Here is a 20,645-nt window from a genome sequence, read left to right on the forward strand (position 1 = left end):
CTCCAAGTCACTATCCTCTGAGTTGCCACCCTCAGAGGGGTTGGCCTTTTCAAACTCTGCCAAAAGCTCCTGGAGCTGTACTTTGGTAGGTTTGGGGCCCATTGCTATTTTCTTTAGTTTACAGAGTGACCTTAGCTCTCTCATCTGTAGATGGAGGTAAGGTGTGGTGTCGAGTTCCACCACAGCCACATCTGTGCTAGACATTTTGCTTCTAAAAGTTGGAATACTTTTTAAGAATCTAAAACTGGTTCTAGAATCTAATTCAAACTTTTACAAACTTTTAAACTCTAAAAGAAATGCTAAACAGGATCTAACACCAGGCCCTAGCAGGTCTTTTAAGAATTTAGAAAACTTTTTCAAATTGCAAAAATCAATTTCTAATGACAATTTTGGAATTTGTTGTGTGATCAGGTATTGGCTGAGTAGTCCAGCAAATGCAAAGTCTTGTACCCCACCGCTGATCCACCAATGTAGGAAGTTGGCTCTGTATGTGCTATTTCAAAGTAAGGAATAGCATGCACAGAGTCCAAGGGTTCCCCTTAGAGGTAAAATAGTGGTAAAAATAGATAATACTAATGCTCTATTTTGTGGTAGTGTGGTCGAGCAGTAGGCTTATCCAAGGAGTAGTGTTAAGCATTTGTTGTACATACACATAGACAATAAATGAGGTACACACACTCAGAGACAAATCCAGCCAATAGGTTTTGTATAGAAAAATATCTTTTCTTAGTTTATTTTAAGAACCACAGGTTCAAATTTAACATGTAATATCTTGTTTGAAAGGTATTGCAGGTAAGTACATTAGGAACTTTGAATCATTTCAATTGCATGTATACTTTTCAAGTTATTCACAAATAGCTATTTAAAAAGTGGACACTTAGTGCAATTTTCACAGTTCCTGGGGGAGGTAAGTTTTTGTTAGTTTTACCAGGTATGCAAGACACTTACAGGGTTCAGTTCTTGGTCCAAGGTAGCCCACCGTTGGGGGTTCAGAGCAACCCCAAAGTTACCACACCAGCAGCTCAGGGCCGGTCAGGTGCAGAGTTCAAAGTGGTGCCCAAAACGCATAGGCTAGAATGGAGAGAAGGGGGTGCCCCGGTTCCGGTCTGCTTGCAGGTAAGTACCCGCGTCTTCGGAGGGCAGACCAGGGGGGTTTTGTAGGGCACCGGGGGGGGACACAAGCCCACACAGAAATTTCACCCTCAGCAGCGCGGGGGCGGCCGGGTGCAGTGTAGGAACAAGCGTCTGGTTCGCAATGGAAGTCAATGAGAGATCAGGGGATCTCTTCAGCGCTGCAGGCAGGCAAGGGGGGGCTTCCTCGGGGAAACCTCCGCTTGGGCAAGGGAGAGGGACTCCTGGGGGTCATGTCTGCAGTGAAAGTCCGGTCCTTCGGGTCCTGGGGGCTGCGGGTGCAGGGTCTTTTCCAGGCGTCGGGACTTAGGTTTCAGAGAGTCGCGGTCAGGGGAAGCCTCGGGATTCCCTCTGCAGGCGGCGCTGTGGGGGCTCAGGGGGGACAGGTTTTGGTACTCACAGTCGTAGTGTAGTCCGGGGGTCCTCCCTGAGGTGTTGGTTCTTGTAAAGAAATGGCTCCCTGTTGCAGTTACCCCCCACTTTTTGCCTGATACTGATGCTGACTTGACTGAGAAGAGTGCTGGGACCCTGCTAACCAGGCCCCAGCACCAGTGTTCCTTCACCTAAAACGTACCATTGTATCCACAATTGGCACACCCTGGCATTCAGATAAGTCCCTTGTAACTGGTACTTCTAGTACCAAGGGCCCTGATGCCAAGGAAGGTCTCTAAGGGCTGCAGCATGTCTTATGCCACCCTAGAGACCCCTCACTCAGCACAGACACACTGCTTACAAGCCTGTGTGTGCTAGTGAGAACAAAATGAGTAAGTCGACATGGCACTCCCCTCAGGGTGCCATGCCAGCCTCTCACTGCCTATGCAGTATAGGTAAGACACCCCTCTAGCAGGCCTTACAGCCCTAAGGCAGGGTGCACTATACCATAGGTGAGGGTACCAATGCATGAGCATGGTACCCCTACAGTGTCTAAACAAAACCTTAGACATTGTAAGTGCAGGGTAGCCATAAGAGTATATGGTCTGGGAGTCTGTCAAACACGAACTCCACAGCACCATAATGGCTACACTGAAAACTGGGAAGTTTGGTATCAAACTTCTCAGCACAATAAATGCACACTGATGCCAGTGTACATTTTATTGTAAAATACACCACAGAGGGCACCTTAGAGGTGCCCCCTGAAACTTAACCAACTATCTGTGTAGGCTGACTGGTTCTAGCAGCCTGCCACAAACCGAGACATGTTGCTGGCCCCATGGGGAGAGTGCCTTTGTCACTCTGAGGCCAGTAACAAAGCCTGCACTGGGTGGAGATGCTAACACCTCCCCCAGGCAGGAATTGTCACACCTGGCGGTGAGCCTCAAAGGCTCACCTCCTTTGTGCCAACCCAGCAGGACACTCCAGCTAGTGGAGTTGCCCGCCCCCTCCGGCCAGGCCCCACTTTTGGCGGCAAGGCCGGAGAAAATAATGAGAAAAACAAGGAGGAGTCTCTGGCCAGTCAGGACAGCCCCTAAGGTGTCCTGAGCTGAAGTGACTCTAACTTTTAGAAATCCTCCATCTTGCAGATGGAGGATTCCCCCAATAGGGTTAGGATTGTGACCCCCTCCCCTTGGGAGGAGGCACAAAGAGGGTGTACCCACCCTCAGGGCTAGTAGCCATTGGCTACTAACCCCCCAGACCTAAACACGCCCTTAAATTTAGTATTTAAGGGCTACCCTGAACCCTAGAAAATTAGATTCCTGCAACAACAAGAAGAAGGACTGCCTAGCTGAAAAACCCCTGCAGAGGAAGACCAGAAGACAACTGCCTTGGCTCCAGAAACTCACCGGCCTGTCTCCTGCCTTCCAAAGATCCTGCTCCAGCGACGCCTTCCAAAGGGACCAGCGACCTCGACATCCTCCGAGGACTGCCACTGCTTCGAAAAGACAAGAAACTCCCGAGGACAGCGGACCTGCTCCAAGAAAAGCTGCAACTTTGTTTCCAGCAGCTTTAAAGAACCCTGCAAGCTCCCCGCAAGAAGCGTGAGACTTGCAACACTGCACCCGGCGACCCCGACTCGGCTGGTGGAGATCCGACACCTCAGGAGGGACCCCAGGACTACTCTGATACTGTGAGTACCAAAACCTGTCCCCCCTGAGCCCCCACAGCGCCGCCTGCAGAGGGAATCCCGAGGCTTCCCCTGACCGCGACTCTTTGAACCTAAAGTCCCGACGCCTGGGAGAGACCCTGCACCCGCAGCCCCCAGGACCTGAAGGACCGGACTTTCACTGGAGAAGTGACCCCCAGGAGTCCCTCTCCCTTGCCCAAGTGGAGGTTTCCCCGAGGAATCCCCCCCTTGCCTGCCTGCAGCGCTGAAGAGATCCCGAGATCTCTCATAGACTAACATTGAAAACCCGACGCTTGTTTCTACACTGCACCCGGCCGCCCCCGCGCTGCTGAGGGTGAAATTTCTGTGTGGACTTGTGTCCCCCCCGGTGCCCTACAAAACCCCCCTGGTCTGCCCTCCGAAGACGCGGGTACTTACCTGCAAGCAGACCGGAACCGGGGCACCCCCTTCTCTCCATTCTAGCCTATGTGTTTTGGGCACCACTTTGAACTCTGCACCTGACCGGCCCTGAGCTGCTGGTGTGGTGACTTTGGGGTTGCTCTGAACCCCCAACGGTGGGCTACCTTGGACCAAGAACTGAACCCTGTAAGTGTCTTACTTACCTGGTAAAACTAACAAAAACTTACCTCCCCCAGGAACTGTGAAAAATTGCACTAAGTGTCCACTTTTAAAACAGCTATTTGTCAATAACTTGTAAAGTATACATGCAATTTTTATGATTTGAAGTTCCTAAATTACTTACCTGCAATACCTTTCGAATGAGATATTACATGTAGAATTTGAACCTGTGGTTCTTAAAATAAACTAAGAAAAGATATTTTTCTATATAAAAACCTATTGGCTGGATTTGTCTCTGAGTGTGTGTACCTCATTTATTGTCTTGTGTATGTACAACAAATGCTTAACACTACTCCTTGGATAAGCCTACTGCTCGACCACACTACCACAAAATAGAGCATTAGTATTATCTATTTTTACCACTATTTTACCTCTAAGGGGAACCCTTGGACTCTGTGCATGCTATTCCTTACTTTGAAATAGCACTGTAGGAAGTTGGCTCTGTATGTGCTATTTCAAAGTAAGGAATAGCATGCACAGAGTCCAAGGGTTCCCCTTAGAGGTAAAATAGTGGTAAAAATAGATAATACTAATGCTCTATTTTGTGGTAGTGTGGTCGAGCAGTAGGCTTATCCAAGGAGTAGTGTTAAGCATTTGTTGTACATACACATAGACAATAAATGAGGTACACACACTCAGAGACAAATCCAGCCAATAGGTTTTTGTATAGAAAAATATCTTTTCTTAGTTTATTTTAAGAACCACAGGTTCAAATTCTACATGTAATAGCTCATTCGAAAGGTATTGCAGGTAAGTACTTTAGGAACTTCAAATCATCAAAATTGCATGTATACTTTTCAAGTTATTCACAAATAGCTGTTTTAAAAGTGGACACTTAGTGCAATTTTCACAGTTCCTAGGGGAGGTAAGTTTTGATTAGTTTTTCCAGGTAAGTAAGACACTTACAGGGTTCAGTTCTTGGTCCAAGGTAGCCCACCGTTGGGGGTTCAGAGCAACCCCAAAGTCACCACACCAGCAGCTCAGGGCCGGTCAGGTGCAGAGTTCAAAGTGGTGCCCAAAACACATAGGCTAGAATGGAGAGAAGGGGGTGCCCCGGTTCCGGTCTGCTTGCAGGTAAGTACCCGCGTCTTCGGAGGGCAGACCAGGGGGGTTTTGTAGGGCACCGGGGGGGACACAAGTCCACACAGAAATTTCACCCTCAGCAGCGCGGGGGCGGCCGGGTGCAGTGTAGAAACAAGCGTCGGGTTTGTAATGGAAGTCAATGAGAGATCTAGGGATCTCTTCAGCGCTGCAGGCAGGCAAGGGGGGGGTTCCTCGGGGAAACCTCCACTTGGGCAAGGGAGAGGGACTCCTGGGGGTCACTCCTCCAGTGAAAGTCCGGTCCTTCAGGTCCTGGGGGCTGCGGGTGCAGGGTCTCTCCCAGGTGTCGGGACTTTGGATTCAAAAGAGTCGCGGTCAGGGGAAGCCTCGGGATTCCCTCTGCAGGCGGCGCTGTGGGGGCTCAGGGGGGACAGGTTTTGGTACTCACAGTATCAGAGTAGTCCTGGGGTCCCTCCTGAGGTGTTGGATCGCCACCAGCCGAGTCGGGGTCGCCGGGTGCAGTGTTGCAAGTCTCACGCTTCTTGCGGGGAGCTTGCAGGGTTCTTTAAAGCTGCTGGAAACAAAGTTGCAGCTTTTCTTGGAGCAGGTCCGCTGTCCTCGGGAGTTTCTTGTCTTTTCGAAGCAGGGGCAGTCCTCAGAGGATGTCGAGGTCGCTGGTCCCTTTGGAAGGCGTCGCTGGAGCAGGATCTTTGGAAGGCAGGAGACAGGCCGGTGAGTTTCTGGAGCCAAGGCAGTTGTCGTCTTCTGGTCTTCCTCTGCAGGGGTTTTCAGCTAGGCAGTCCTTCTTCTTGTAGTTGCAGGAATCTAATCTTCTAGGGTTCAGGGTAGCCCTTAAATACTAAATTTAAGGGCGTGTTTAGGTCTGGGGGGTTAGTAGCCAATGGCTACTAGCCCTGAGGGTGGGTACACCCTCTTTGTGCCTCCTCCCAAGGGGAGGGGGTCACAATCCTAACCCTATTGGGGGAATCCTCCATCTGCAAGATGGAGGATTTCTAAAAGTCAGAGTCACCTCAGCTCAGGACACCTTAGGGGCTGTCCTGACTGGCCAGTGAGGCCAGTGACTCCTCCTTGTTGCTTTCTTTGTTCCCTCCAGCCTTGCCGCCAAAAGTGGGGGCCGTGGCCGGAGGGGGCGGGCAACTCCACTAAGCTGGAGTGCCCTGCTGGGCTGTGACAAAGGGGTGAGCCTTTGAGGCTCACCGCCAGGTGTTACAGCTCCTGCCTGGGGGAGGTGTTAGCATCTCCACCCAGTGCAGGCTTTGTTACTGGCCTCAGAGTGACAAAGGCACTCTCCCCATGGGGCCAGCAACATGTCTCTGGTGTGGCAGGCTGCTGGAACTAGTCAGCCTACACAGACAGTCGGTTAAGTTTCAGGGGGCACCTCTAAGGTGCCCTCTGGGGTGTGTTTTGCAATAAAATGTACACTGGCATCAGTGTGCATTTATTGTGCTGAGAAGTTTGATACCAAACTTCCCAGTTTTCAGTGTAGCCATTATGGTGCTGTGGAGTTCGTGTAAAACAGACTCCCAGACCATATACTCTTATGGCTACCCTGCACTTACAATGTCTAAGGTTTTGTTTAGACACTGTAGGGGCACAGTGCTCATGCACGGGTACCCTCACCTATGGTATAGTGCACCCTGCCTTAGGGCTGTAAGGCCTGCTAGAGGGGTGTCTTACCTATACTGCATAGGCAGTGAGAGGCTGGCATGGCACCCTGAGGGGAGTGCCATGTCGACTTACTCATTTTGTTCTCACTAGCACACACAGGCTTGTAAGCAGTGTGTCTGTGCTGAGTGAGGGGTCTCTAGGGTGGCATAAGACATGCTGCAGCCCCTAGAGACCTTCCTTGGCATCAGGGCCCTTGGTACTAGAAGTACCAGTTACAAGGGACTTATCTGAATGCCAGGGTGTGCCAATTGTGGATACAATGGTACATTTTAGGTGAAGGAACACTGGTGCTGGGGCCTGGTTAGCAGGGTCCCAGCACTCTTCTCAGTCAAGTCAGCATCAGTATCAGGCAAAAAGTGGGGGGTAACTGCAACAGGGAGCCATTTCTTTACACAAGCCCCCCCCAGCCCACAGGCCAGGAGACTCAGCCCAAGCTGGGAGAGTCTTCCTAGTCTGTCAGGCGAGGAAGAGTAGGAGAAATAGGCTGGTTAGTTGCAGGGCCTACTCTGCCTTACATCCTTCTGTTCAGGTCATTCCCTTTGGGGAACTGACCTACTTCCACAGTGATAGGACCTAGTCTGAATTGCCTCTTGTCTGCCTCTTCAATGTCTCCACCCATTCTTTCTATTTTGGTCTTAGAGGTATCCACCTCTGCTAACTTTATCTTGGCCAGGGTTACCCCTAGCTTACCCAGAGAGGTTACCCAGAGCTGGAGTAACCCCACCATGACCAATAGGGTCAGGGGGCCTAGCTTGCTATTTGGCATGGGGTCAGACCACCATGCTAAGGATAGTGCAGCCATAAAGGCTAACACCCAGCAGAGGCCACTGACAGCTGTCAGTGCCCAGAACCACACCTTTAGCTCTTCACCTAAAGGGGAAGGGGCTAAGTTACAGGCCTCTTTGGGTTCAGGTTGCCTGTCTGCTGTATTAGAGTGGGGGGTTACCACATCTTGTAGTAAACACCCTTCTTCCACTCTTTCTTCTGTTAGCTGAGGAGCCACCCACTCAGGTTTAACAGTTGCCTGACTAGCCAGGACTTCTTGTGGGTCAGGTTGGACTTTATCAGGGCCATTTTTGGAGTTCTCCCCTACTGGAGCAGAATCTCCTTGGCTTGCTGTAACCTTGGCTAAAGGTTGTCCACCCTTCCTACTCTGTTTTCTTTTCTTCTTCTTCTGGGGCCTGCTTGCATTTACTGCAGAGGCAGGACTTCCAGAATCCTTGGGAGAGGACTGGCACTGGACCAGTTCCTCTCTTGGGCTCTGACTAACCTCTGGGTAGTCATTTCCAAGGAGACAATCAAGGGGGAGGTCTGTACTGACTACTACCCTTCTCCAGCTAAGAGTGCCACCCACTTCTATGGGTACTAAAGCCACAGGCCTCTTAGTGACCCTGTCTAGGCTAACTCTTACCCTGGCAGTCTCACCTGGGATGTACTGGTTTGAGAGCACCAGCCTGTCATGCACAATAGTGTGACTGGCACAAGTGTCTCTCAGGGCAGTGGTTGGGATCCCATTCACCAGTAGGTGGTGGAAGTGTCTACTTCCCTCTGGAATCTCCAACTCACCTGTTGGGCCCTGTTTCCAGTTGAAGGCTATGAAGACCTCCTCATCTGAGGAGTCATCTCCCATGGCTACACTGGTTACCCCTGGAATCTTGTTCTGGGGTTTGTTTTTGGGACAAGAAGTGTCCTTGGTGTGGTGCCCAGACTGTTTACAGTTGTGGCACCATGCCTTAGTGGCATCCCAGTTCTTACCCTGGTACCCACCTTTGTTTTGGGTTGTGTCTTGGGGCCCACCCACCTGTTCTGGTTTTTGGGGGCCTACAGAGGACTCTTTTTCTTGGTTTCTAGTGTCACCCACTTTCTCCTGGGGAGTTTTTGTAACCCCTTTCTTTTGGTCACCCCCAGTGGAAGTTTTGGTTACCCTAGTCTTGACCCAGTGGTCTGCCTTCTTTCCCAATTCTTGGGGAGAAATTGGACCTAGGTCTACCAGATACTGATGCAACTTTTCATTGAAGCAGTTACTTAAAATGTGTTCTTTCATAAACAAATTATAAAGCCCAACATAGTCACACACTTCATTTCCAGTTAACCAACCATCTAGTGTTTTTACTGAGTAGTCTACAAAATCAACCCAGGTCTGGCTCGAGGATTTTTGAGCCCCCCTGAATCTAATTCTATACTCCTCAGTGGAGAATCCAAAGCCCTCAATCAGGGTACCCTTCATGAGGTCATAAGATTCTGCATCTTTTCCAGAGAGTGTGAGGAGTCTATCCCTACACTTTCCAGTGAACATTTCCCAAAGGAGAGCACCCCAGTGAGATCTGTTTACTTTTCTGGTTACACAAGCCCTCTCAAAAGCTGTGAACCATTTGGTGATGTCATCACCATCTTCATATTTTGTTACAATCCCTTTGGGGATTTTTAGGATGTCAGGAGAATCTCTGACCCTATTTAAGTTGCTGCCACCATCGATGGGACCTAGGCCCATCTCTTTTCTTTCCCTTTCTATGGCTAGGAGCTGCTTTTCCAAAGCCAATCTTTTGGCCATCCTGGCTAACTGGATGTCCTCTTCACTGGGGCTATCCTCAGTGATTTCAGAGGTGTTGGTCTCTCCTGTGAGGGAACCAGCATCTCTGACTATTATTTTTGGAGTCAGGGTTTGAGGGACCCTGTTCTCCCTAGATAGGACTGGTAGGGGGGAATTTTCCTCCAAGTCACTATCCTCTTCCTCTGAGTTGCCACCCTCAGAGGGGTTGGCCTTTTCAAACTCTGCCAAAAGCTCCTGGAGCTGTATTTTGGTAGGTTTGGGGCCCATTGTTATTTTCTTTATTTTACAGAGTGACCTTAGCTCCCTCATCTTAAGATGGAGGTAAGGTGTGGTGTCGAGTTCCACCACAGTCACATCTGTGCTAGACATTTTGCTTCTAAAAGTTGGAATACTTTTTAAGAATCTACAACTGGTTCTAGAATCTAATTCAAACTTTTACAAACTTTTAAACTCTAAAAGAAATGCTAAACAGGATCTAACACAAGGCCCTAGCAGGTCTTTTAAGAATTTAGAAAACTTTTCAAATTGCAAAAATCAATTTCTAATGACAATTTTGGAATTTGTCGTGTGATCAGGTATTGGCTGAGTAGTCCAGCAAATGCAAAGTCTTGTACCCCACCGCTGATCCACCAATGTAGGAAGTTGGCTCTGTATGTGCTATTTCAAAGTAAGGAATAGCATGCACAGAGTCCAAGGGTTCCCCTTAGAGGTAAAATAGTGGTAAAAATAGATAATACTAATGCTCTATTTTGTGGTAGTGTGGTCGAGCAGTAGGCTTATCCAAGGAGTAGTGTTAAGCATTTGTTGTACATACACATAGACAATAAATGAGGTACACACACTCAGAGACAAATCCAGCCAATAGGTTTTTGTATAGAAAAATATCTTTTCTTAGTTTATTTTAAGAACCACAGGTTCAAATTCTACATGTAATAGCTCATTCGAAAGGTATTGCAGGTAAGTACTTTAGGAACTTCAAATCATCAAAATTGCATGTATACTTTTCAAGTTATTCACAAATAGCTGTTTTAAAAGTGGACACTTAGTGCAATTTTCACAGTTCCTAGGGGAGGTAAGTTTTGATTAGTTTTTCCAGGTAAGTAAGACACTTACAGGGTTCAGTTCTTGGTCCAAGGTAGCCCACCGTTGGGGGTTCAGAGCAACCCCAAAGTCACCACACCAGCAGCTCAGGGCCGGTCAGGTGCAGAGTTCAAAGTGGTGCCCAAAACACATAGGCTAGAATGGAGAGAAGGGGGTGCCCCGGTTCCGGTCTGCTTGCAGGTAAGTACCCGCGTCTTCGGAGGGCAGACCAGGGGGGTTTTGTAGGGCACCGGGGGGGACACAAGTCCACACAGAAATTTCACCCTCAGCAGCGCGGGGGCGGCCGGGTGCAGTGTAGAAACAAGCGTCGGGTTTGTAATGGAAGTCAATGAGAGATCTAGGGATCTCTTCAGCGCTGCAGGCAGGCAAGGGGGGGGTTCCTCGGGGAAACCTCCACTTGGGCAAGGGAGAGGGACTCCTGGGGGTCACTCCTCCAGTGAAAGTCCGGTCCTTCAGGTCCTGGGGGCTGCGGGTGCAGGGTCTCTCCCAGGTGTCGGGACTTTGGATTCAAAAGAGTCGCGGTCAGGGGAAGCCTCGGGATTCCCTCTGCAGGCGGCGCTGTGGGGGCTCAGGGGGGACAGGTTTTGGTACTCACAGTATCAGAGTAGTCCTGGGGTCCCTCCTGAGGTGTTGGATCGCCACCAGCCGAGTCGGGGTCGCCGGGTGCAGTGTTGCAAGTCTCACGCTTCTTGCGGGGAGCTTGCAGGGTTCTTTAAAGCTGCTGGAAACAAAGTTGCAGCTTTTCTTGGAGCAGGTCCGCTGTCCTCGGGAGTTTCTTGTCTTTTCGAAGCAGGGGCAGTCCTCAGAGGATGTCGAGGTCGCTGGTCCCTTTGGAAGGCGTCGCTGGAGCAGGATCTTTGGAAGGCAGGAGACAGGCCGGTGAGTTTCTGGAGCCAAGGCAGTTGTCGTCTTCTGGTCTTCCTCTGCAGGGGTTTTCAGCTAGGCAGTCCTTCTTCTTGTAGTTGCAGGAATCTAATCTTCTAGGGTTCAGGGTAGCCCTTAAATACTAAATTTAAGGGCGTGTTTAGGTCTGGGGGGTTAGTAGCCAATGGCTACTAGCCCTGAGGGTGGGTACACCCTCTTTGTGCCTCCTCCCAAGGGGAGGGGGTCACAATCCTAACCCTATTGGGGGAATCCTCCATCTGCAAGATGGAGGATTTCTAAAAGTCAGAGTCACCTCAGCTCAGGACACCTTAGGGGCTGTCCTGACTGGCCAGTGAGGCCAGTGACTCCTCCTTGTTGCTTTCTTTGTTCCCTCCAGCCTTGCCGCCAAAAGTGGGGGCCGTGGCCGGAGGGGGCGGGCAACTCCACTAAGCTGGAGTGCCCTGCTGGGCTGTGACAAAGGGGTGAGCCTTTGAGGCTCACCGCCAGGTGTTACAGCTCCTGCCTGGGGGAGGTGTTAGCATCTCCACCCAGTGCAGGCTTTGTTACTGGCCTCAGAGTGACAAAGGCACTCTCCCCATGGGGCCAGCAACATGTCTCTGGTGTGGCAGGCTGCTGGAACTAGTCAGCCTACACAGACAGTCGGTTAAGTTTCAGGGGGCACCTCTAAGGTGCCCTCTGGGGTGTGTTTTGCAATAAAATGTACACTGGCATCAGTGTGCATTTATTGTGCTGAGAAGTTTGATACCAAACTTCCCAGTTTTCAGTGTAGCCATTATGGTGCTGTGGAGTTCGTGTAAAACAGACTCCCAGACCATATACTCTTATGGCTACCCTGCACTTACAATGTCTAAGGTTTTGTTTAGACACTGTAGGGGCACAGTGCTCATGCACGGGTACCCTCACCTATGGTATAGTGCACCCTGCCTTAGGGCTGTAAGGCCTGCTAGAGGGGTGTCTTACCTATACTGCATAGGCAGTGAGAGGCTGGCATGGCACCCTGAGGGGAGTGCCATGTCGACTTACTCATTTTGTTCTCACTAGCACACACAGGCTTGTAAGCAGTGTGTCTGTGCTGAGTGAGGGGTCTCTAGGGTGGCATAAGACATGCTGCAGCCCCTAGAGACCTTCCTTGGCATCAGGGCCCTTGGTACTAGAAGTACCAGTTACAAGGGACTTATCTGAATGCCAGGGTGTGCCAATTGTGGATACAATGGTACATTTTAGGTGAAGGAACACTGGTGCTGGGGCCTGGTTAGCAGGGTCCCAGCACTCTTCTCAGTCAAGTCAGCATCAGTATCAGGCAAAAAGTGGGGGGTAACTGCAACAGGGAGCCATTTCTTTACAAGCACATACAGAGCCAACTTCCTACAGTTCTCCACCAGCCGAGTCGGGGTCGCCGGGTGCAGTGTTGCAAGTCTCACGCTTCTTGCGGGGAGTTGCAGGGTTCTTTAAAGCTGCTTCTTGAAACAAAGTTGCAGTCTTTTTGGAGCAGGTCCGCTGTCCTCAGGAGTTTCTTGTCGTTGTCGAAGCAGGGCAGTCCTCAGAGGATTCAGAGGTCGCTGGTCCCTTTGGAAGGCGTCGCTGGAGCAGAGTTCTTTGGAAGGCAGGAGACAGGCCGGTGAGTTTCTGGAGCCAAGGCAGTTGTTGTCTTCTGGTCTTCCTCTGCAGGGGTTTTCAGCTGGGCAGTCCTTCTTCTTGTTGTTGCAGGAATCTAATTTTCTAGGGTTCAGGGTAGCCCTTAAATACTAAATTTAAGGGCGTGTTTAGGTCTGGGGGGTTAGTAGCCAATGGCTACTAGCCCTGAGGGTGGGTACACCCTCTTTGTGCCTCCTCCCAAGGGGAGGGGGGTCACAATCCTAACCCTATTGGGGGAATCCTCCATCTGCAAGATGGAGGATTTCTAAAAGTTAGAGTCACTTCAGTTCAGGACACCTTAGGGGCTGTCCTGACTGGCCAGTGACTCCTCCTTGTTGCTTTCTTTGTTCCCTCCAGCCTTGCCGCCAAAAGTGGGGGGCGGGCAACTCCACTAAGCTGGAGTGCCCTGCTGGGCTCTGACAAAGGGGTGAGCCTTTGAGGCTCACCGCCAGGTGTCACAGCTCCTGCCTGGGGGAGGTGTTAGCATCTCCACCCAGTGCAGGCTTTGTTACTGGCCTCAGAGTGACAAAGGCACTCTCCCCATGGGGCCAGCAACATGTCTCTAGTGTGGCAGGCTGCTGGAACTAGTCAGCCTACACAGACAGTCGGTTAAGTTTCAGGGGGCACCTCTAAGGTGCCCTCTGGGGTGTATTTTGCAATAAAATGTACACTGGCATCAGTGTGCATTTATTGTGCTGAGAAGTTTGATACCAAACTTCCCAGTTTTCAGTGTAGCCATTATGGTGCTGTGGAGTTCGTGTTTGACAAACTCCCAGACCATCTACTCTTATGGCTACCCTGCACTTACAATGTCTAAGGTTTTGTTTAGACACTGTAGGGGTACCATGCTCATGCACTGGTACCCTCACCTATGGTATAGTGCACCCTGCCTTAGGGCTGTAAGGCCTGCTAGAGGGGTGACTGACCTATACTTGCATAGGCAGTGAGAGGCTGGCATGGCACCCTGAGGGGAGTGCCATGTCGACTTACTCGTTTTGTTCTCACTAGCACACGCAAGCTGGCAAGCAGTGTGTCTGTGCTGAGTGAGAGGTCTCCAGGGTGGCATAAGACATGCTGCTGCCCTTAGGGACCTTCCTTGGCATCAGGGCCCTTGGTACTAGAAGTACCAGTTACAAGGGATTTATCTGGATGCCAGGGTCTGCCAATTGTGGATTCAAAAGTACAGGTTAGGGAAAGAACACTGGTGCTGGGGCCTGGTTAGCAGGCCTCAGCACACTTTCAATTGTAAACATAGCATCAGCAAAGGCAAAAAGTCAGGGGGCAACCATGCCAAGGAGGCATTTCCTTACACACACCTTGTGCGTACAAACAAACCATCTTTTGGGCCATTTAAGTCTTACTGTTCTAGTTGGATTAATCCTCTAATACTGCAGAAATATTGACAGCAGTATCTTGCTATTGAGAGTTCTAGTTACTATTTTGTTTTAGATGTTGCTTTTGTGTGAAGGACCTACGTTGCTGTTGGATGCATGATGATTCTGATGCCAACACTAAGCTTATAATATTGATATCTTGCAGGCTTTCAGCAAAAAGAAAGTTGATGATAGAAAAGAATGGCTAACAAACTTCATGGAGGACAGGCGGCAGCGCCGGTTGCATGGTTTACCGGAGGTGAGAATTGAACTTCCAAGGTTTGACGGGATGGCTTGAGTGCTGACCTAACATGAATTTTAATAGTCTTTCATTTGTTCTTTCAGCAATTCCTGTATGGCACTGCAACGAAGCACTTAACCTACAATGATTTCATCAACAAAGAACTAATTCTGTTCTCCAACTCAGACAATGAGCGATCCATTCCTTCCCTTGTTGATGGTGAGAACTTTTCAAAGCCTTGACTGTGTCGGACATCTCCCTCATTTTCTTCTTGCTCATGTTCTGCTACTGTTCAATGGTAGTTATTCAAATGTTTAAACTGCTCGGATAGTAAGCGGTGATCCTGTAGTAAAAATAAATACACTGTTACTGTTTATATCCTATAATTTCAGATCAGTTTTATTAAACCTGACTGCTTTGGAATGCCACACGTGATGGGTTAAAGATACCCATACCTATACAGTGGTATGTTGCCCCTGACCGAAATAATTGAAAGCGGATAATGGGCATTCCAAGCCATAGTTGGAATAGCATAGTCACAGACAGGGGCTCCAATCTTAGTGGGAGTTGTCTAATCCTGTCATTGCCCCACAGTCTGAGTAGTGCTGCTGTTCATGGGGAGAACAGAGTTGGGAAGTACGCAGAAAGGTCTAGATGGAGTAGTGGGATGGAGTATGTAAATCAGAAAAGTGGGATGGAGTATGTAAATCAGTTTGACAAATCAGAACGGTGGGGTAGCCATGCTACGGTGGTTGTGCATGTTTTAGCCAAGATGATTATTTATACCCTGTAGTAATCGTACCGGGGGGGGCTGCCAATTTGAAGACCAAGGGCAATATGCAGTAGTATGTGTTTATTCCTGCTCATCAGACTGTGTTGAGTCTGCTAGGACTGGGATAAGAAATAGACCATCCTTGTGATGTGAGTCTAAAGTAAATATGAAAAGAATGTGGTCTTGTGCTTCTAAAACCGTTAGTTACGCTATAGCCAATTCAGCAGAAAGCACTACCACAAATGTTATTCTATCCACGTTGGGTGAATAGATAATTTCTTTAACAGTAAGTGATCATCATGTGTGCTACCAGACTAGAGTAGCCTCTCTCTAGCGAGTATGAGGTTTGAGTTTGATGTTCCTTTAGAAAGGATGGCTTGGAGATCTTCCAGGCATATTAAAGCATATCTCCCACATATCTTCCCACATGTGTGAAAGATCGTATCCTTTTACTTCAGTAGATCTAGATGCAAACATCAAATTCGGATTTCTAAATGAAAGAAAAGGTATAATTGTAGTTTTTTAACAAGAAAACAAGGTTACTTCAATATACTGTCATTTTGGATTTCAGGGTCTTAAGATTAAAATAAAATCAAACACGATCTTGGGTTGTGAAATATTTTTTCACATTGCTGGAGGTGCTGAAAGAATGCAAGATATTATGATCATCTCTGGGCTTACTACCTCACGCACTGCTGAAGTGATAGAGGGGAAGAAAGGAATCTTACTAGTGTCTGGTGGAGTGACGGCATTCTGATACAGCCACTTGAAAAATACAATTGTCACTCTTTCATATGCAGGTCAGAGATACACCATTCAAACATCACTCCACTACATGCAGAGATTATTTGTATTCTAATGCATAAATGAAAACTGTATATGTTCAGTGATCTAGTAAAGTTGCCACATATCTTTCATTCTGTTACTAATTAACCTGTTTGGATCATGTCTGGACCCAAATGTATTTACTTAGTTGTAGAAAAAATGGAGAACAGTTGCAGAAAGTGTGCTCAGTCATACTTCAATAACGTCTGCTTTAGTAACTTCTCAGAATTGTTAGTACTGAAGGAGCTTTGTGTTGCTAAGCTTGCTTCACCCACCATCCCTTTCTTGCTCAAATGCCTTCCATTATAACTGCTTGTTTTTCATTTTTGGAGTTGATGAGAATCGCAGCTTTAGTGTTGAGGAATGAACCGTAACATATAATGGGTGGTAATGTAGTTGGGCTAAAGTGATGGGGGAAAAACTCTGTATATGCTTACTTAAAACATGTAAATACTAGGACTGCAAGTGTATTTGACACACCATTCCCCTGAATAGGTTTCAAACCAGGACAAAGGAAAGTGTTGTTTACCTGTTTCAAGAGGAATGACAAGCGAGAAGTGAAGGTTGCACAGTTAGCTGGGTCGGTTGCTGAAATGTCAGCTTATCACCACGGTGAGGTGAGTAGCGCCTCAATGTTTGTTGAGAACACCACTAGTGTGCCTACTGGTTGTCTTCCTACGTTGCCCTGCTTTCTCATTTTTTCCTTTTGCCATCTGTAACTTTCAAAATTTGGTTACTATCTTTCTTTTCCTTGAGCTAGTTTAAAAACATGCATCTATATAATACTTTTGTAATGAGCCTTAAATCTTATACTGAATCCTCCTCCTCGTATTTTGCATTGACATGTATTTTGATGAACATTTTTTTCAGATCAAATGATAGCCTCTTGAATTTTAATTTCCTGAAAGAAATAGATGCCAACATTTTCAACCTCCTTGCAATGATATGCAATCTAGACAAATTTGGATTCAAGATGTAGACATCCTCCCTTCTAGAATTCACAAGCACCATTTTCTTAACATTCTAGTATAAGGAGAGCAATATGAATGATATGAACATTACTTTTAAAAGATGTACACTAACAATGATTCCCAGTCTGATTGAGTGAGCCTAGTTTGCTCTCTGTTAGTGGAGATCTTGGGAAGAAATTTGATGTTATCTTGATAGTTTGAGTATTTTGAAGCATACTCTGAAGTTTATACTTTATGGTGAAAGGAGCAGGGATAACCCACTTCCTCCTCAGCAAATGAGGAATGTACTTTGGGTTGTGTTAGTAAATTCCCATGAATCCATCTTGTGGTGTGGGGATGGCATGCTACTGTTGGGAGTGGGCAGAGGTGTTCAAAATGAAGGTACTCTAACTAGAAATCAGACATGAGGAATAATTCCTTTTATTGTAATATTACTTGCAAGCTGAATTATGTCCGCTATTCTCCGTATGTCTGGGTTGAGCCGCATTACCACTGTTTTTCTAACTACAGCATTGTCTCATTTTCTAGCAAGCTTTGATGATGACGATTGTCAATTTAGCACAGAGCTTCGTAGGTAGCAACAACGCCAACCTGCTTCAGCCAATTGGTCAGTTTGGAACAAGGCTTCATGGAGGCAAAGATGCTGCCAGCCCTCGTTACATTTTCACAATGTTAAGGTGAGTCTGAGGATTGTTTTATTATTTTTTTATGGTTGCTGTTTTCCTGATTCTTACATTACATGAAACTGATACCTGTTTCAATGAAAATATGATAACATTAATGACATATTGTCAGGAACGCAGTCCATTCCAGTTGATTGACTGCTTTGTTTGTGTTTACTTTTGATATGGACTTCTAACCACAGATTCCTCACATTCAGAATATCCCTCAGGTGCCAAACTGAATCCATACATTTAATTTAGCAATGCTCCCATGCACCAGCAGGTGGTGGTGTTCATCCTGGCACTGATAACATACCACCAGGGAAGTGACCTAGCAAAGCAGCATATAAGCACCACGAGCACGCTGTCAGTTGTTTTCTTTCCGCCCCTTCCTACAACAAGATGGATCTCAGTTGCCAGCTTTTTCGGTGTTCTGGCCACTCCAAAAACATTTCAGTGTGTTTAGGAATTATGTCCCCAAGGCATCAGGACTCCAGCCATTCTTAGACTCCAGGCAGCAGATGTCAGTCAAGGACCTGCATAACCCTCACAAAGTATACCTTTAGTGCCTAGGCTCTGATCATGAAGTTGTGTGACCTGGGTGCCTTAATAGACCCAAAAATGACTTGAGACCGGGAGACGAAGCTATACATCGCAGAGCATAAGTTGTAGCGGTCTACATACACTTACAGCTCCAAAATGCTGGCTGATTCCCAGTCACAAGGCAGTTCCTGCGACTACTCCACTTTCCATGGTAAACCTTCTGATCATTCAAAGTCAAAATGCAAAAACTAACAAGCTTTTTGTGTCTCAAATCCAATGATGTTCCTGAGGGAAGGCTTGAGAGTGTCCACATTTACGCTGCACTCCTTCGAGAACACTGGCTATGGAACAAATACCTCAGCTGGTCCAGCCACCCCGAGTTTCCTAATCTGTTGTCGACCCCATCAAATCATGGTCTTCAAGGAGGTCATGCTGTAAATCTGTAGTGTGGTTCCAGCTCCTTATGTCGCATATTTGGGCCATGCAGAACTTCAAGGGTCTGCACTTGGTTTACCGCTGGTTTGCCCTCCCTACAATGGCCTGTCCCTGTAGGCCCCAATACCGGGCATATACCAACTCTGGTACAAACTTCCACACCAAGCCCAAGATCCACGCCAGTACCAACTCAGCAGGCATAAGTAAACGACCTGGTGCTGACACCTATGTTGAACAGAGCTAAATTGATGCCATGCTATGAGAACACAAATGCATAGCGAGTTGTTATAACTTACTCCAACCTGGTGCTTCTACTGTTGAGCAACTATAAGCAGCGGCTTCATTCTCTTTTCAGCTCTTGATTCTGATTCTGTGCCAGAACAGGGGCCACCTTGGGATACTGAGGTGGCTTGCTTGCTTCCCCACATTATACTGAAGACACCTTACATGTTGACTTAAAATCCCAGTAGGCTTGTCACCCCTGTTAAACAGAACTTTAATCACCACATGGGCAACCAACAGAGAAGAGTGCCTCCTAAACAGCGGGGTTCTGAGAGCAACTTAGTTACTAGATTTGCAAATACCCTCCACTGACACCAAGAGAAATGTTCTGACTGAGATTCTCCAGCCTAGGACAATGACATTAGAGCCTGTGCTCTCTTTCAGTGATGCACTCATGACTTTCTTGATGTCCACACAGTCAGGTTCTTGTCTGCCCGGAAGTCAGCAAGTAGCCAGATAACGCAGGCCTACTCACGATGATCTGATATAGTCACCAAGCACACTACTCCGAATAGTCTTCATTCTACAGTCTTCAACCAGTAAGATTAATCCTAACTCATTTCCTACCAATCCCCTAGATCGAGAATCCAATTGAATCAATGCCTTTGGCAAGTGAATATTTTCTTCCTCCATTTTAGCACTGCAGTCCATAAATACTGTCTGCTGGGCTGCTATACCCATGCATTATGAAACGTTTCCAGCAAGATGTTATTGCCGTCCTGGAAACCCTTCGGGCCTTCTTGGCTCAGGCAATCCTTGATGGGCAGGATGCATTGAAATATGTTATCCATGCAGGCAAAACACCATGAGATGCATTGGCAAAGCAGATGGTACCAGCGCCGGGCTCTGCAGACATGCATGTATGAGATTGACTGGATTTTCCGGTGATGTGAAGGCATCGCTGATGGACATTCCCTTTCATGATTTTTAACTCTTTGGAAAGAGGGCTGCTGGAATTGTTTAAAGATAGTAGGACCACACTCCTGCCAAACAATTCCCCTATCAGTTCTGCAAATTTAGGGCCTACCCCAGGGGGTTAGCTTATAGGAAATGGCAACCTTCCCAACCAGTGATGCAGCAGCCAAGCTTAGTGTGAGGAAATGGGGTGTATTCTATGGCCTGGTACTGCAACCTCGTTGTGTAATACACTTACCAACCCTTTTAGGACCCATAGGTTTAGTCTATCTAACCCTCAAGTCAATCTGGAGTAGCAGTGGTACTGAGCAGCAAGGCTTACAGAGGGGCACAAGTGTTAAGTGTTTAAACAGCATCAAAACAATTGAAGAAGAAATCAACACAACTTTTGCCAGGGATGCCCCTTGCTTGCAAAGTGCCCTCAGGTCAGAATGTGGTTGGTAACCAATGGGCTGCCAGGTTCCCTCCCACCTAGTGCCCACTTCCTGTGGAGTGTGGCATATGGCTATCCCAGATACACCATTATGACCACTCCCAAGAGGGTGAGACCCCTCCAAGTGTACAGACCTCCCTAGGGCACCCCCGGGGTAGGACTATCTCTGGGTTACATACCCCAGGGGAAACCTGCTTGACAGCTGGTGCCCTCTCTCTGCTCCCTGTGCTAGCCTGTCTACCTCCACCATGGGGAATCCAAGAACCCCCACCCCCCTCCCCCATGTCTTGCATGAAGGACACTTCACCTGTCAGATCTGCAGGGCTTTTTTTTTTTGTTGTGTCCACTCCACAGGCCCTCCACTTTTTGGAGGTACTGCTTTGGTATCTATTCTGTCGGTTAAGAATCTGCACTTAGAAGTAGGATGGATACACTTAGAAGTATCCATCAGAAGAACAAGCTAGTTCCCTTTGGTAATTC

General features: G+C 47.8%; 1 protein-coding gene across 2 annotated transcripts in view; it reads left to right on the plus strand.

Annotated features, from left to right (window-relative positions):
• Positions 1–20,645, plus strand: part of TOP2B (DNA topoisomerase II beta) — a 485,217-nt gene that overhangs the window by 228,868 nt on the left and 235,704 nt on the right. For both annotated transcript variants that reach the window (XM_069212028.1, XM_069212029.1), the window contains exons 17-20: positions 14,253–14,345; positions 14,432–14,546; positions 16,420–16,541; positions 17,424–17,572. In XM_069212028.1, the coding sequence (XP_069068129.1) occupies positions 14,253–14,345; positions 14,432–14,546; positions 16,420–16,541; positions 17,424–17,572 (479 nt within the window). The remainder of the gene's footprint in view (positions 1–14,252; positions 14,346–14,431; positions 14,547–16,419; positions 16,542–17,423; positions 17,573–20,645) is intronic.

The sequence above is a fragment of the Pleurodeles waltl genome, chromosome 10, assembly GCF_031143425.1.
Source record: "Pleurodeles waltl isolate 20211129_DDA chromosome 10, aPleWal1.hap1.20221129, whole genome shotgun sequence".
NCBI classification, from domain to species: domain Eukaryota; kingdom Metazoa; phylum Chordata; class Amphibia; order Caudata; family Salamandridae; genus Pleurodeles; species Pleurodeles waltl.